At 43.7% G+C, this 14831-nt stretch overlaps 1 protein-coding gene across 13 annotated transcripts in view; it reads left to right on the top strand.

Moving 5' to 3' along the window:
- Nucleotides 1-14831, top strand: part of CALN1 (calneuron 1) — a 491684-nt gene that overhangs the window by 317797 nt on the left and 159056 nt on the right. For all 13 annotated transcript variants that reach the window (XM_007186515.3, XM_007186520.3, XM_057529217.1 and 10 more), the window contains one exon: nucleotides 4028-4140. In XM_007186515.3, coding sequence (XP_007186577.1) covers nucleotides 4028-4140 — 113 coding nt within the window. The remainder of the gene's footprint in view (nucleotides 1-4027; nucleotides 4141-14831) is intronic.

The following is a 14831-nucleotide window of genomic DNA, read 5'->3' as shown; positions in this document are numbered from 1 at the left end:
CCCAGACCTTGCCTCGGCCTGGGGCTAGTTTCTGTTCAAGGGACTTAGGGAGAAACTGGTCTCTGAAATTGTATTCATCTCAGTTCTCCTGGAATGGATGCAGGGAGAGGGTGAGGACATGGGGGCCAGACTTCTGGGAACAGCATTGATAGCTTGTGGGGTGTTCCCAGTCCTATTTGTCCTTCAAACTAGGATATGCTGAAGGCAGCTTTTCCTCAGTCTAAATCTGAATAGAACCTTGTACTGCTGGCAGGTCTGATGTCGAGCTGTGTATGTGAAAGGAGGAGTCTTTGTGTACTGAAGGTCTGCAGAAAATGTGCAATGTACACACATACTCAGGAGCCAGAGCTGAGAAGATCCCAAGAGAGATAGAGATAGGTGAGGGGGTCCCACCCTGATTATTTCTCCAACTGTGGGCCTGCAGGAATCTCCCTTGGCTCAATGATAGTTAAAAAAAAAAAAGGGGGGGTTGGGGGAGAATCACATTTTGACCAATAACAAACCTGAAGTTCCAAATGTCATCTGCTTAACAGCTAGAAGCAAATCCTCCTGTGAGCCAGACCTGTCCTCCAAGTAGCAGAAAGGCTCTACCAAGCCACCTGTGCACCAGCGCTACAGCTGGCACTGCCATGGGGTCCTGAGCACTGGCCCCCAACCCAAGCACTTCCCCTCTGGCCAAGGATGTGAGGAGTGAATAAGCTGCTCCCTTCCCTGAGGCCAGGATGTAGTTTGAAGCATCATTTCCGCTTGTCAGCTCTGGGTTTGCTGTTCTCAGCCGAGGGCACCGTCCATGAGTGCTCCCTGATGACTCTGACCAGAGTTCCGTGTGGACCCTTGAAACACACCAGTTCCACACACTGCTCTCCCATCACCAGGGGTGGCAGGGGAGCTTTTGGAGAGGTGGGTGGTCTCTCTCCTCCTACCTGGAAGGTAGATTGTTTAAAGACAGCCTCATGCTGAGAAGCAGGTGTTTTGCTACGTCCTGTGGGCCCCCAACCCCATCCCATTCGACTCCCAGGGGAGAGTGGTGCCTACTACACTGTGGGCAGGAGCTGGTGTGGCCCAGCTGGTGGACATATTTTCGTTAAGGTCTCATGAGGTCTCTTTTTTTTTTTTTACACCTTTATTGGAGTATAATTGCTTTACAATGTGCTAGTTTCTACTTTATAACAAAGTGAATCAGCTGTATATATACATATATCCCCATATCCCCTCCCTCTTGCGTCTCCCTCCCACCCTCCCCATCCCACCCCTCTAGGTGGTCACAAAGCACCGAGCTGATCTCCCTGTGCTATGTGGCTGCTTCCCACTAGCTATCTATTTTACATTTGGTAGTGTATATATGTCAATGCTTCTCTCTCACTTCGTCCCAGCTTACCCTTCCCCCTCCCTGTGTCCTCAAGTCCGTTCTCTACTCATGAGGTCTTTGTAAAAAAAAAATGATCCACACCCTCGAGCTTCTAAACTTTTATGAGCTGTTGGACCTTGCCCTGGGTGATGGACACTTGGGATGAGGCCCACTGCTAATAGACCAACATCCCAGGGAGAGGGCCCCGGAAGGAGAACCATAGTACCTGGGACGTTATCTAGTCCAGTGTTTCTTGAACTACTTCCTCTTCCTCCTCTTCTTCCTCCTTCTTGACCTGTCACTCCCCCGCTCAGGTGCCTTTTAAGAAACTTGTTTCCCTAGTTGCCCTAACCCCATGGCATCTTATTATAATTGCACAGATACACCGTATGTATATCTGTTTATACACTGTGACATTAGGAGGGCTACAAACCATAATATCTAAGTTATTTTTGGTCCCCTAAGAATCACTTTCCATCTCACGGAAGGTAATGCTCTCTCTCTTGAGAATGCACCCTCCGGCCTGAGACTTTCTGGCCGCCCAGAATCAGCTTTGACTAATGGGCGTGGCTTGGGGTTAGCGCGTGTATATAACAAGTGTGGTTGTCCGAGACTGGGAGCCTCATGGTTCTCGCTCAGTAGGAACGCCAGCGAGACTGGGCCATTCTCATCTTCCTCCAGCTTCCAACTTTCCACTTTCACAAATGCTGGATGACTTATCTTTGGGCAAACATCTTGGTCTGCATTTAAGATCATTTCCTTGCTTTGTCTTTTTCTTTAAAAGTGAAGTTGTTAGGTACAAAAGAACCAGAATGTTACAGCATCTTGAATGCTGCTAGTCAACATCTGGATGAATATACCAGAGATGCGTCAGAGTCCATCTCTCATCTGCATCTCTGCCAGCACTGAGCAGTATCTTTCCTATAAGTATTTGCTTATTTGAAAGGCAAGATGCTAACTCATTGTCGCTTGAATTAGCCATCTTATGATGACCAGCCAAGGTGAAATTTTAGATCCTTTCATCTTGCCGACAGGTGAGAGATACATCAATTTCCTCTCAGTAGTCCACTGACTGCCCCACCCTACTTGGTGGCTTAATCTTCCCTTTCCTACTGACTTGTCATGCTTCCCCTGTCCTCTGGGAAGTTTTATCTACACTGGGATCTGTTCCTGGACTGTCTGTTCTGAATTACTGACGTCTTGATGTTGACGTCTGCTTGGCTTTTGGAAATAGGTTTCCAATGAAGGCTCTTGGAAGGCGATTGCGCTCCAGGAGTGGATTGATGTGTCTGCACTTTGGCAAACATGTATGCAGACACCTGGACTGTCCTCCCTGCCTGGGGCCAAGATGTGGTGAGCTCTTGGTGGAGACACCCTCCTGAGCCGTCCTAAGGGTGCAGAATGCCACACTGATGAGTCATTGAGGCTCAGACAATAGCCTGAAGGTCCAATTTTGTCTAATTTGGCTCAAATTCACCTTTGGTCAGTGTCAGCTCTAGTATGAAAGATCCAGTGCATGTTGAACTGAGCAAAGGAAAAACAAACAAGCAAGAGACGTCATTCATTCTCTAAGTGCATATTGAGCACCTACCATGGTGTCAGATATAAAGAAGTTTCAGACTGGGTCCCTGGCCTTGCAGAGCTCACAATCCAGGTGGGAGATAGGTGTGCAAATTAGTGGCTGAGATATAGGGTGATCTGTTCTAAATAGATGCACACTAAATTAGTAGAAGGGACAGAAAAAAGTGCCCAACTCTGTCTAGTGAGATGAGGAAGGGTCAGGAAAAATACAGAAAGAGAACATGATATTTAAGCTCCATTGTATAGAACAAGTTAGAGATCACCAGGTAGACGAATGGGGAAGGGCATCCTAGATGGAGGGAACAGCATGTACAGAGGTATGGAGCTCTGAAAGAGCATGGCATTTTGTGCAGAGGTGGGAAGCAAAGCGTGTCAAAAGGAATAGTGGGACTTGAATACCATCCTGAGGTGGTTTCCTTATTTTTGGTCAAAGATGCCTTTGAAGTTTATAAAGCACGGTCAGATATGCTTTGGGGGAAAAAGCACGGTCACATATGCTTTGGGGAAGTAAACTCAACTGTCTGGAAGAGAGTGTGGAGGTGAGAGTATGAGGGCAAAAGCCATTTTACTAGTAACATTGTAATTATAACTAGGAACTTTCATTCTTGGAAGCATTTTCCCACCACAGTCTTTTTGGAAATGGACTAGCAATTGGATTAACAAAAAAGGTAGAGAAGCCACAGGTATTTAAGAAGTGAAATCAGTAAGACTTGATGACTAGATTTATATGTGATTGACAAGGATGAAGGAAGAGATGGGGATGAAGATGTGATTTCTCTGCTGTACAGCTGGGCAATTTGGGGTCCAGGTACAGCAGGTGTGAAGTTGTGGCCATTTAAGTGGGAGGTGTTGGTTGGGCATTTAGACACAGATACTGACAAATGATTAGGAATATGTGTTATTAGAGGTACTAACAGTTGCCAATTTCTTGTATTTCTTTTGGTATTTTAAGAATGAAGCCCAATTTTCAGAAATGGTTTCAGCTCTTCATTGATTGGGGTCATGCCATGGAGAAAAGCATGGAGATGTTTATTTCATTGGGTACCGTAGGTCAATTTCAGCTACTTTTCAACTCGTATTTATATCTTCTCCTTCCAGGGGATGGTCAAGTGGATTTTGATGAATTCATGACAATTCTTGGCCCCAAACTGGTGTCTTCAGAAGGTCGCGATGGTTTTCTTGGAAACACAATAGACAGCATATTCTGGCAGGTGAGTAAGAATTTTTTGAAAAATTAAGTTTGACAGTAAACATGTGTCTGGGACTAACATTTGACTGTGAATTCTTGAGCTTCTGTTCAGCACGTGAAGTTCCCTTCTGGGCTTGAGTGACATACATTCCTTGAACTGGACATCTAAGTTGAGATCCATACTAGGCCCCCTGAACAAAGAGTCAAAACTACTCATTTAAGGCTTGGAAGAGTGATATATCTCCCTATTTTCCCTTATATCAAAAAATAGTTTTACATTTTGGAGAAATGAGATTCCTCTACTTCTGATTCACAAAAGACTTTTTCCTGGGGACACTTAGAAAGGACATATTGGTATTACCTGAGCCCACTCTGTCCCTGGTTCCAGCAGATCCTTGCTGGGAGGATGGCATGGTTGCCTTGTGTGTTTGGATCCTAGCAATACTCTTAAGAGGACAGAATGGTTTTATCTAAAAATTTGCATTGGATGCTTCTCAATTTGCTTCTATTTCTATCTTGTAAAATCTCTTAGGAAATTCCAAATAATACCTTCAAATTATTAATGTGCTATAAATCATTTCTCTATATTAGAGTATATAATGTGCTATAAATCATTTCTCTATAAATCATTTCTCTATCTTAGTTCTTTAGTCTTAAAATGTGACTGTTATTTTGTGACTATGGAATTTGGGGAATGACTCATCAATAATTATTTTAAAAAATTAGGGACTCCCCTGGCGGTCCAGTGGTTGGGACTCCGTGCTTCCACTGCAGGGGGCGCGGGTTCAATCCCTGGTCCGGGAAGTGGGATCACGCATGCTGCACAGCGTAGCCAAAAAGAAGAGAAAAGAAAAAAAATTGAGTTAATTTGTCAAGTTAAATTGAATTATTGTTCAAACATGTAAAATACCATTCAAACACGGTGTGGTTTCTTTAATTTCTTGATGTGTTTTTTTCCTTAACCAAAGATACTTCTCTGTATCTCTAGATAAGGATTGCAGTTGACATGTATCTCTAGTCTTATTCTGCTACCCATCTTGCATATAATCAACAAGTACTTGGTAAGAACTTCTTACTGGCCCTGTAGTCTAACAGTCACTATGGGTTTTACAAAAGATGCTTAAGACACAGTCCTGGCTATTTAAGAATTTGGTTGGGGAAACACAACTAAGAGAGAAAACAAAGAGTAATTAATTGGCTTGATGGTTACTAGACTGTAATCTCCTTGCAGCCAGGGACTTCCTTGCTGTGGTGCCCTCAGCAGTTAGCCCATGTACTCAGCAGACCCTCAATAACTTTTTTTTAAATAAAATGAATAGAAGTTCAAGAAAGGAGACACATGTGGTCTTGAGAGGTCAGATAAGGCTTCAGGAAATGGGTGTACTTGCTTCAAACCTTGAAATAGGTGGGGGATTAAGTGAGAAAAGAAAAGAGAGCATCCCCAGCCTGTCATAATGAGAGTTTGAAAAAAGGTGGAGGCAATTAGCACAGGAAAGTCATTGACCATGAGGAAGATATGGTTGAAAGGGAAAGAGCTCAGGACCCACTGGCAGAGTGGATTTAGAGCCTGAGGAAAGAAGGGTTGAGATGACTGACTCCAAGTTTCCCAACTGGCTACTACTGCCAGGAATACGATCATGGAGAAAAGACGTCTTTGTGGAGTTGAATTCTAAATTGGACACGTTGAGGGTCAGTCACCAAGGAAAGACTGTGCACAGCTGAAATCAAGGATGGATCATGGGCGAGAGGCCAGGGCTGGGAACCCAGATTTGGGATTCGTCAGAGCTAGTGGGTGAAATTATAGTCAAGGATGTGCTCAACAAGGGAAGTCGTGTACCTGAAGATGACCAGAGAGACAGGACCTGGTCCTGGAGGATATTCAGGGCAGGGGAGAGTGAGACATGGCGTCTGACCTCCACACTGCTGATACCCATCAGGAGAACATCATCCCCCTGTGGCTATGATCAGCCCCGACTCTCCCTAGAGAAGGACCTCCATGACCCTACTTGCCACATGATCAGAATATTTCAGCGCTCAGGTAACCTTTTGATGTGGAAAGATAGATGGGTAGACTCCTCTGGCCAAAATCAAAAGTGAGCACATAGTGGGACTTCCCTGGGGATCCAGTGGTTAAGACTGCATGCTTCCAATACAGGAGGCACGGGTTCGATCCCTGGTCGGGGAACTAAGATCCCACATGCCGCACAGTGCAGCAAAAAAAAAAAAAAAAAAAAGTGAGCATACAGTTAAGATGATGGAGAAACATTATTTCCCACCTGGCATCTTGCAGCCCATACAGATGTACTCTGTTTGAGCATCTGGGAGTTGCTTCTTTTCTCGGTTTCTCTTCTTCCCTGCGCTCCTGTATTGCCCCCTCTGAATGCTTTCTACCCTTTGCCTCTGCCTTCAGGGCCCACTCTGGCCTAGAAGGATGCTGCAAGCCCTTCCAGGCTCTAAGCATTCTTCCTGGCCTCCATCCTGAAGGGGAAGGAGCTGCAGGTACTTAATTATACCGTAAGTGGAGGCCTCACGTCTGCCAGATTCTTCCCAGTAGAGCATCTACACGAGGAAATATTTCTTTTATAATATATTGATTGCCTCTTGCATAATTGGGACATGCTACTATGCTCATGAAGTCTCTGTGTTTTTGCCTTACCAAAGACCCTCCCCCTCACCCAGGGTGATAAGTGGGATGGGAAAAAGAGAATAAAAGGGGAAAATTCAATTCTGAAATATCTAAATGAATGTGGGACCGCGTGGACTGGTGGCTGTGGCTTCCTCTCCTGCTGGTGCTCACCCAGCTCAGACTTGGACGACTAGCAAAGGAGAAAGACCATCAACCCATTCTTGATAGTCAGCCTCCTCTGCTGCCTGCCCCCCGTCTGCCCCTTCAGTGACAGTGTGAGAAAACTGTACTCAGAACACCCAGAGCATCTGGTCCTTCCTGGAAAAAAAGCTCATATTCCCAGCACTTGAGTGATTTTTCAGGTTTAAAAGAAAGCTCCGTGTGTGCACAGGTGTATGTGTGCACGTGCATCTGTGTTTACTTTGCATCTGTCTTTGTGTGTGTTTACTTTGCTGCCGTGGTTGAAGATGGTCTAGAAGAGGAGCAGCAGAAAGGCAGCTTTCTGCCTCTGAATTTCCAGGCAGGAGATTTTGCTATCAGGAGTTACTGATATTCTAGAAAGGAGAAGACCATCCATTTGAGACACTGACAAGGCTTCCTGGGAGGGACAAAATCAGTTTCCTGTGGAAACAGACATGATGGTACACTTGGAAGGCCATATTAGTGATCTATGGCTGCATAATATGTTACACCAAAAGCTAGTGACATAAAACAGTAAATATTTACTATCTCACTGTTTCTGTGGGTCAGGAATTCAGTAGCCGCTTAGCTGGGTGGTTCTGGCTCAGGGTCTCTGATGAGGTTGCAGTCAAAATGCTGGCTGGGGCTGTGATCATCTGAAGGCTTGACTGGGGCTGGAGAATGTGCTCTCAGGTGCTTGCCCATGTGGCTGGCAAGGTGATGCTGGCTGTTGGCAGGAGGCCTCAGGTCCTTGCCACACGGACATCTCCGTGGTGCTGCTTGAGTGTCCTCGTGACATGGCAGCTGGCTTCCAGAAAAACAAATGATCCAAGAGAGTACAAGGCAGAAGCTGTCATGTCTTTTATGACCTAGCGCTGGAAGTCAAACTCCGTCATTTCTACAATATCCTATTGGCTACACAGGTCATCCCCATTCAGTGGGGAGAGGACTACCTCCCGGTGATTACCCGGAGGCAGGGGTCATTGGGGACCACCTTGGAGACTGGCTACCACAAAGGGGGATGATTCTGTAATTGGGCTTCAACTTCTGAGCCGACATTGCTGCCACAGCCTTTCATTTTCCCTAGGCTTTGGTTTCTTCCTCCCTTAGAGGAAAACTGTGACCATGGCTGTTCTCTGTGTTCTGAGAAGTGATCCCACCAGGCCCTAGGCTCACCTTGCTAATTAAATCTGCTCTCAGTGCTCGCTCCTTACTGGCATTCTAGTCGACAGTGCCACGGGTAAAATAAAATCAAATGGGATTCTGCAAAAACAGCTATTTATCGGTTGGCGCTCATCCCCAAAGTTTTGAGCCTCTGGCTCTTTGTGAGAAATTGGTATCAGTGAGGGTGGAATGTAATTGGCTACTAATGCAGCCTCCTTTCCAAAGAGGCTGGTCTGAGGGCTACGACCCAGAGTCTCCATCCTCCCAGGATACTCAGTCCTCTGGGTGTAAGGCTCACAGATTTCTTGGTAGCCACTTCAGAACCTCTCTCTTATGTAGCAAATAATAACTTGTGAAATTCTTATTGCCTTCTTTCCCTTCACTCATCAAAGTCCTGTGTGTTGGCTGTGACCGCTGTGATGTAGTTGAGCAGGGCTTGTGAAATTAGTTTTGAAATCAGCCTTAGGACTTGGTATATGTTAATGGTAGAGAGGAGGGGAGGGAGGGGCTGAGGGGGCCAGGCTCAGGATGGGCGGGGAGGGCTTTCATGCTCATTGCTTCAGGTCCATTGCTATCGCAGAGGAGCAGGGCCCTCAAAGTCACTTTGTTCCGCCCGTCACTCGCACCACACACCATGAGGCCACTTGTGCCCAAGAATGTGTCTTTAATGCAACAAGTGCTCCCAGCTGGCGGAGCATCTGCATCTCAGGTTCACCTGAGTCCCCACAGCAGCCCTTCATCTTTTCTCCTCCTTGACCTCCAGCGCTGTGCACATCTGGGTTCCGCCGTGAGCTTGCAGACAGCACACAATGGCAAAGGAAATGACAAGCATCACGGGAGATCATGCAGCTCTGCTGATCTAGGTCCAGCCAACACTTCCATTAAACTCTTCTCCCTCTGAAGAAAGAGAGAGATGAGTCCTGCCCTTAGCTAGGAGAGGAGCCAGTGGTGTCGGCTTCTTGACTCACATTTTTATCTTATTCACAATCCAACTTCATTAAGACTTGACTCAGAGTTTCTGACTTAAGAAATGAAACATTAATATTTAAGCAAATGGATCTGTTCACTGGATGGTGCTGGATGTGTGGGAATGGATCTGGGGCTGGAGATCGAGAACTAAGAAACTCACAGGGCTTCCTGGTCTTTGTCTGTGCTCCAGAGTACCCTTCGCTTGCCCATATGCAAGCAGGTCGTTATCATAGCTAGTTTATCTCACAGCTATGTGCAATGTCCAAGACACTGAAAGTTATCCTAACGTAAAAGTGCCTGGGGCACCCGTCCCCAGATATGGTCCAGATCAAGGCCTGCTTGCCACCCTGACTTCACCCACAGGCCTGCTTAACATCCTTTCTAGCTGTCCATTCCTCCCCCACTGGTGGGATAAGACACAGCTGGGGAAATACAATACCTGCAGCTGCTCCCCAGGTACCTCTCCATGCTTGGCTGCTGTCCCTTCATCCCAAATTCTTACTCTGGCCTCATGTCTTTTCTGGTTTGGTCCTAGACTCTTGATCTCTGTTCCATGCTCTGATCCGGAGGCCAATCCTCCCCAGCCCAGGTCCCAGGCTTTAGCTTGGGACATTTCATGTGCTGGTTCCAGGGCCATGGCTGAGATGCACAGGGAGCTCGGTTTAAAATTCTTGACTCGGGACTTCCCTGGCGGTCCAGTAGTTAAGACTTCACCTTCCAATGCAGGGGGTGCAGGTTCGATCCGTGGTTGGGGAGCTAAGATCCCACATGCCTCAGGGCCAAAAAACCAAAACATAAAACAGAAGCAATATTGCAACAAATTCAATAAAGACTTTTAAAAAATGGTCCATATCAAAAAAAAATCTGTAAAATTCTTGACTCAGTTCAGAATACTTGACATTCCATGTTCACAACCAGGAAAGAAACATTACACAGAGCTCCAGGTACAGTATGATCCCAAATCTGTTATGCATAAAAGAACTGGAAAGAAATATATCAAAACATTGACAGTGATGTTTCATGTGATAGGATGATGAGTGATTACATCCTTCTGTATTTTTCAAAAGCTTGACAATGGGCATGCATTACTTCTATAATCAGAAAAAGAAAATTAAAGGGAAGAAAATATAGTCCCCAGCTAGTCAAATATTTATTAAATACCTACAGTGTTTTCATCTGTGAAACTGTAGATTACCTGTCCCATGAGGTCGACTGTGGATAAAATTTTCAGGGAAAGCAAATGAAACAGAAGAAATCATATTCATTCGTATGAGGTATTTGTTGCATGGGGCCAAGACCTAGAAAATTCCAGGACTTTGACTTTTTTTCTTTGAAGGATATCTTGCATTCTAGCAGGCAGAGTCTCTCCTCACATCCAATCTGGCTCCAACAGGATGGTCCTCCCCCCAATATTTTGTCAACGTGCCACTCTGTCAGAGTTTGCTGTTCTTAATCATCTCATGGAAACTAAATAGCGTTCAGCAGCCATGCCCATCACAAGGCCTGTTAGACTGACAGCGAACATTTGAATCCCCAAAGCGATTTTACTGCTTGTGAAATATGGAGCATGGAAAACATTAGTGTCTCAAAGTGGGTCTCAAGTGGGTCTCAAAGTGTGGTTCCTGAACCAGCCACATCAGCATCACCTGGGACTCGTTAGACATGCAAATTCCTGGACCCCACCCCAGAAACACTGAACCAGAAACTCCAGGGTGGGGCCGGCTTCCAGGAGTTCAATACGCCCTCCAGGTCACTCTGATGCTCCCTCAAGTCTGAGAGCCGCTGAGATTTCAGTGATCCCGGCATATGGGGCAGGCATCTGGTCAGGCTTACTACTCAGACCTTGGTAATTTGGGTTTTTCTTTCATTTATCCATATTCATAAGCGTCATTGGTCTTTAGTCTATATAACAGTGTATGTTTCAACTGTTTTTAAAAGATGGAGGAATTACATGTCAACATATAACTAATTTTCTAAGCAGGAAATGCCTTTCTAAGCATTAAAGCAATGGAAGGATCATAAATAAAAACTATTAAGTTGAAAGAATATTTCAAAAAGTAATAGGAAAAATACAGCAATTAATAGACGAAGGTATATGTGAAGAGCATTTCTAAAAAAATATGAAAACCTCTAGATATGACAAGAGAAAAATGGGATAAGGAATAACAGACAATTGATACTTTAAACAAACATATTAAAACAATTTTCAGCCTCACTAGAAATCTAAGGAATATAAACTAAAATAGTAATTGGATAACGGTTTTCACCTATCAGGTTGGAAAAGAATAAAACATATGATAATAGTACTGTCAAGATTAAGATAAAATGGGCAAACTCATATACTACTGGTAGAAATGTACATAGTAGAACTTTTCTGAAAACTATTTGGTGATACTTAGCTACAACTTTTCCAATGTTAAACCCTATAATTAAAAATAATTCTACATCTAAGACTCTGCATATGAAGTTAGTCAGAGATGTAGAAAAATGCACTTACAAAGATGGAATATTGTACAATTATTTAAAATAATATCTTCACTTTACAGTCTAGAGATTTAATTTATAGAATAATTACATTGCTGTTCTACATCTATTATATATCCATGTATATTCATACAGAGAGAAAAACTGGGGAAAATGTAATAATTCTTTTCTTTTTAACATCTTTACTGGAGTATAATTGCTTTACATTGTTGTATTAGTTTCTGCTGTATAACAAAGTGAATCAGCTATACGTATACATATATCCCCATATCCCCTCCCTCTTACGTCTCCCTCCCACCCTCCCTATCCCACCCCTCTAGGTGGACACAAAGCACCGAGCTGATCTCCCTGTGCTATGCGGCTGCTTCCCACTAGCTATCTATTTGACATTTGGTAGTGTATATATGTCCATGCCACTCTCTCACTTCGTCCCAGTTTACCCTTCCCTCTCCCCGTGTCCTCAAGTCCATTCTCTATGTCTGCGTCTTTATTCCTGTCCTGCCCCTAGGTCCTTCAGAACCTTTTTTTTTTTTTTAGATTCCATATATATGTGTTAGCATATGGTATTTGTTTTTCTCTTTCTGACTTACTTCACTGTATGACAGACTCTAGGTCCATCCGCCTCACTACACATAGCTCAATTTCATTTCTTTTTATGGCTGAGTAATATTCCATTGTATATATGTGCCACATCTTCTTTACCCATTCATCTGTCGATGGACACTTAGGTTGCTTCCATGACCTGGCTACTGTAAATAGTGCTGCAGTGAACACCGTGGTACATGACTCTTTTTGAATTATGGTTTTCTCAGGGTATATGCCCAGTAGTAAGATTGCTGGGTCATATGGTAGTTCTATTTTTAGTTTTTTAAGGAACCTCCATACTGTTCTCCACAGTGGCTGTATCAATTTACATTCCCACCAACAGTGCCAGAGGGGTCCCTTTTCTCCGCACCCTCTCCAGCATTTGTTGTTTGTAGATTTTTTGATGATGGCCATTCTGACTGGTGTGAGGTGATACCTCATTGTAGTTTTGATTTGCATTCTGACTGGTGTGAGGTGATACCTCATGGTAGCTTTGATTTGCATTTCTCTAATGATTAGTGATGTTGAGCATCCTTTCATGTTTTTGTTGGCAATCTGTATATCTTCTTTGGAGAAATGTCTATTTAGGTCTTCTGCCCATTTTTGGATTGGGCTGTTTGTTTTTTTGATATTGAGCTGCCTGAGCTGCTTGTATATTTTGAAGATTAATCCTTTGTCAGTTGCTTCGTTTGCAAATATTTTCTCCCATTCTGAGGGTTGTCTTTCCGTCTTGTTTATGGTTTCCTTTGCTGTGCAAAAGCTTTTAAGTTTCATTAGGTCCCATTTGTTTATTTTTGTTTTGATTTCCATTTCTCTAGGAGTTGGGTCAAAACGGATCTTGCTGTGATTTATGTCATAGAGTGTTCTGCCTATGTTTTCCTCTAAGAGTTTTATAGTGTTTGGCCTTACATTTAGGTCTTTAATCCATTTTGAGTTTATTTTTGTGTATGGTGTTAGGGAGTGTTCTAATTTCATTCTTTTACATGTAGCTGTCCAGTGGGAAAATGTAATAATTCTGACGCTACTAATTATTATGGACTGGAATAAAGGTGAATGTAAATTTTCTTTGTCCTTGTATGTACTTTCCAAAATTTCTGCAATTAGGCCATAGGATCTATTCTGTTATTATTCAGCAAAGTTAACGAAATCTCAAATTAACAAAATCACATTGTAAAACAACTGTTTTCAGTGGTAAAAAAAGTGATTGGATTTTCTAATACACTTGCCCACTGTTATGGTAAATAAAGCACAAACTTTACACGAGAGTACACAAGCATCTAGTCAGAATGGCAACCGCCAGCTGCCAGGAGGAAAGGAATTCAGGCTGAAGCCTTTGAGAGGCAGCCGCCCCCCAAAGCAGCTAGGTGGCCCCTTGTTGTAGAAGCCACAGGATGCCCGAGGCCGGCTGCAGCCTCCCACTATATCAGTTACCTTATATCCATTTAGTATGCCGAAAACGTACCCTTTAGAAGAATGTCTGAATTGATTTCATAATCAGAAAAAAAAAGTTGAAAGTAATTTTAAATATCATTTCTAAATAATTTCATGATGAGTCTGTGACTGGGTTGGGTTGACAAGCTACGTCAGCCAAAAAGAGGAAAAAGCCACCGGTCATATTATCAGGACAGTCCTGGCACCAGTAACTTAATTCTCATGTCCAGTGAAACCTTCCCAAGTTTTATGTAAAGTTATTTTCTTTTATTCAATCTACTTACCCTTAAGGATCTAACACACAGAGTTTATATGTAATATGTATATACTGTAGACCTCAGAAAAGCATACATTTTCATTAAAAGAGACCTAAATGGGGACTGATTCTATCAACGGTAGAATCTTGCATTCAAGTTCAGAGGGAGCAGGGAATGGCACAAGGCAGGCGTGAAGCCGGTGGGGACCTCTTGCAGTCAGGCAGATGAATCCTCTAAAACCCACAAGTGGCACCCAAAGACAGGCTTCTGAAGGGGACAGGGGTCTCCTGTGCTTCAGGGGTGGTGTCCTGGTGGCACTATTTTTTTAAAACCATTTTCTTGAGTTATGATTGACATATAAAAAGCTGTACATGTTTAATGTACACAACTCAAAGAGTTTGGGGATAACTATACACCTGTGAAACCATCACTACCATCAAGGCCATAAACATATCCATTTCCCCCTGAAGATTTCTCTTACCTTATTATTATTGTTGTTGTTGTTGTTATTTGTGTGTGGTAAGAACACTTAACATAAGATCTACCCTCTCAGCAAATTTTAAGTATACAATATTGTTAGCTATAGGCACTATGCTGTATAATAGATCTCCAGAACTTTTCTTATGTTGACCTGAAATAAACAGACTGCCAGATATTTCTCCAGCAAAGGTGGGTTTATTTGGGATCAGGATCAGCAGAGAATTGTAATTCAGGGTCTGCAACCATGGTGAGCCACGTGCAAATCCCCCCACGGCAAGGGAAGGAGACGCTTGTATAGAGAGGAAAAGGAAGTTGGGAGGGCTATAGTAAACAAAGGGTCCAGGGCTTTTCTTGCCAGGAAATGAGTCTTCTTGGGCTCTGCTATCATCACAGGGCATGAGAGCTCCCCCTTCTGGTCTCCCAACTCTACGTAATTGAGGTTTCTGTTTATTTTTTACAACTGAAATTTTGTACCCTTTGAACATCACCTCTCCACCTCTATTCCCAGCCCCTGGCAACCACCATACCACTGCCTGT

The sequence above is a fragment of the Balaenoptera acutorostrata genome, chromosome 15 (assembly GCF_949987535.1).
Source record: "Balaenoptera acutorostrata chromosome 15, mBalAcu1.1, whole genome shotgun sequence".
Taxonomy (NCBI): domain Eukaryota; kingdom Metazoa; phylum Chordata; class Mammalia; order Artiodactyla; family Balaenopteridae; genus Balaenoptera; species Balaenoptera acutorostrata.
This window is presented reverse-complemented; position numbering and strand designations above follow the sequence as displayed.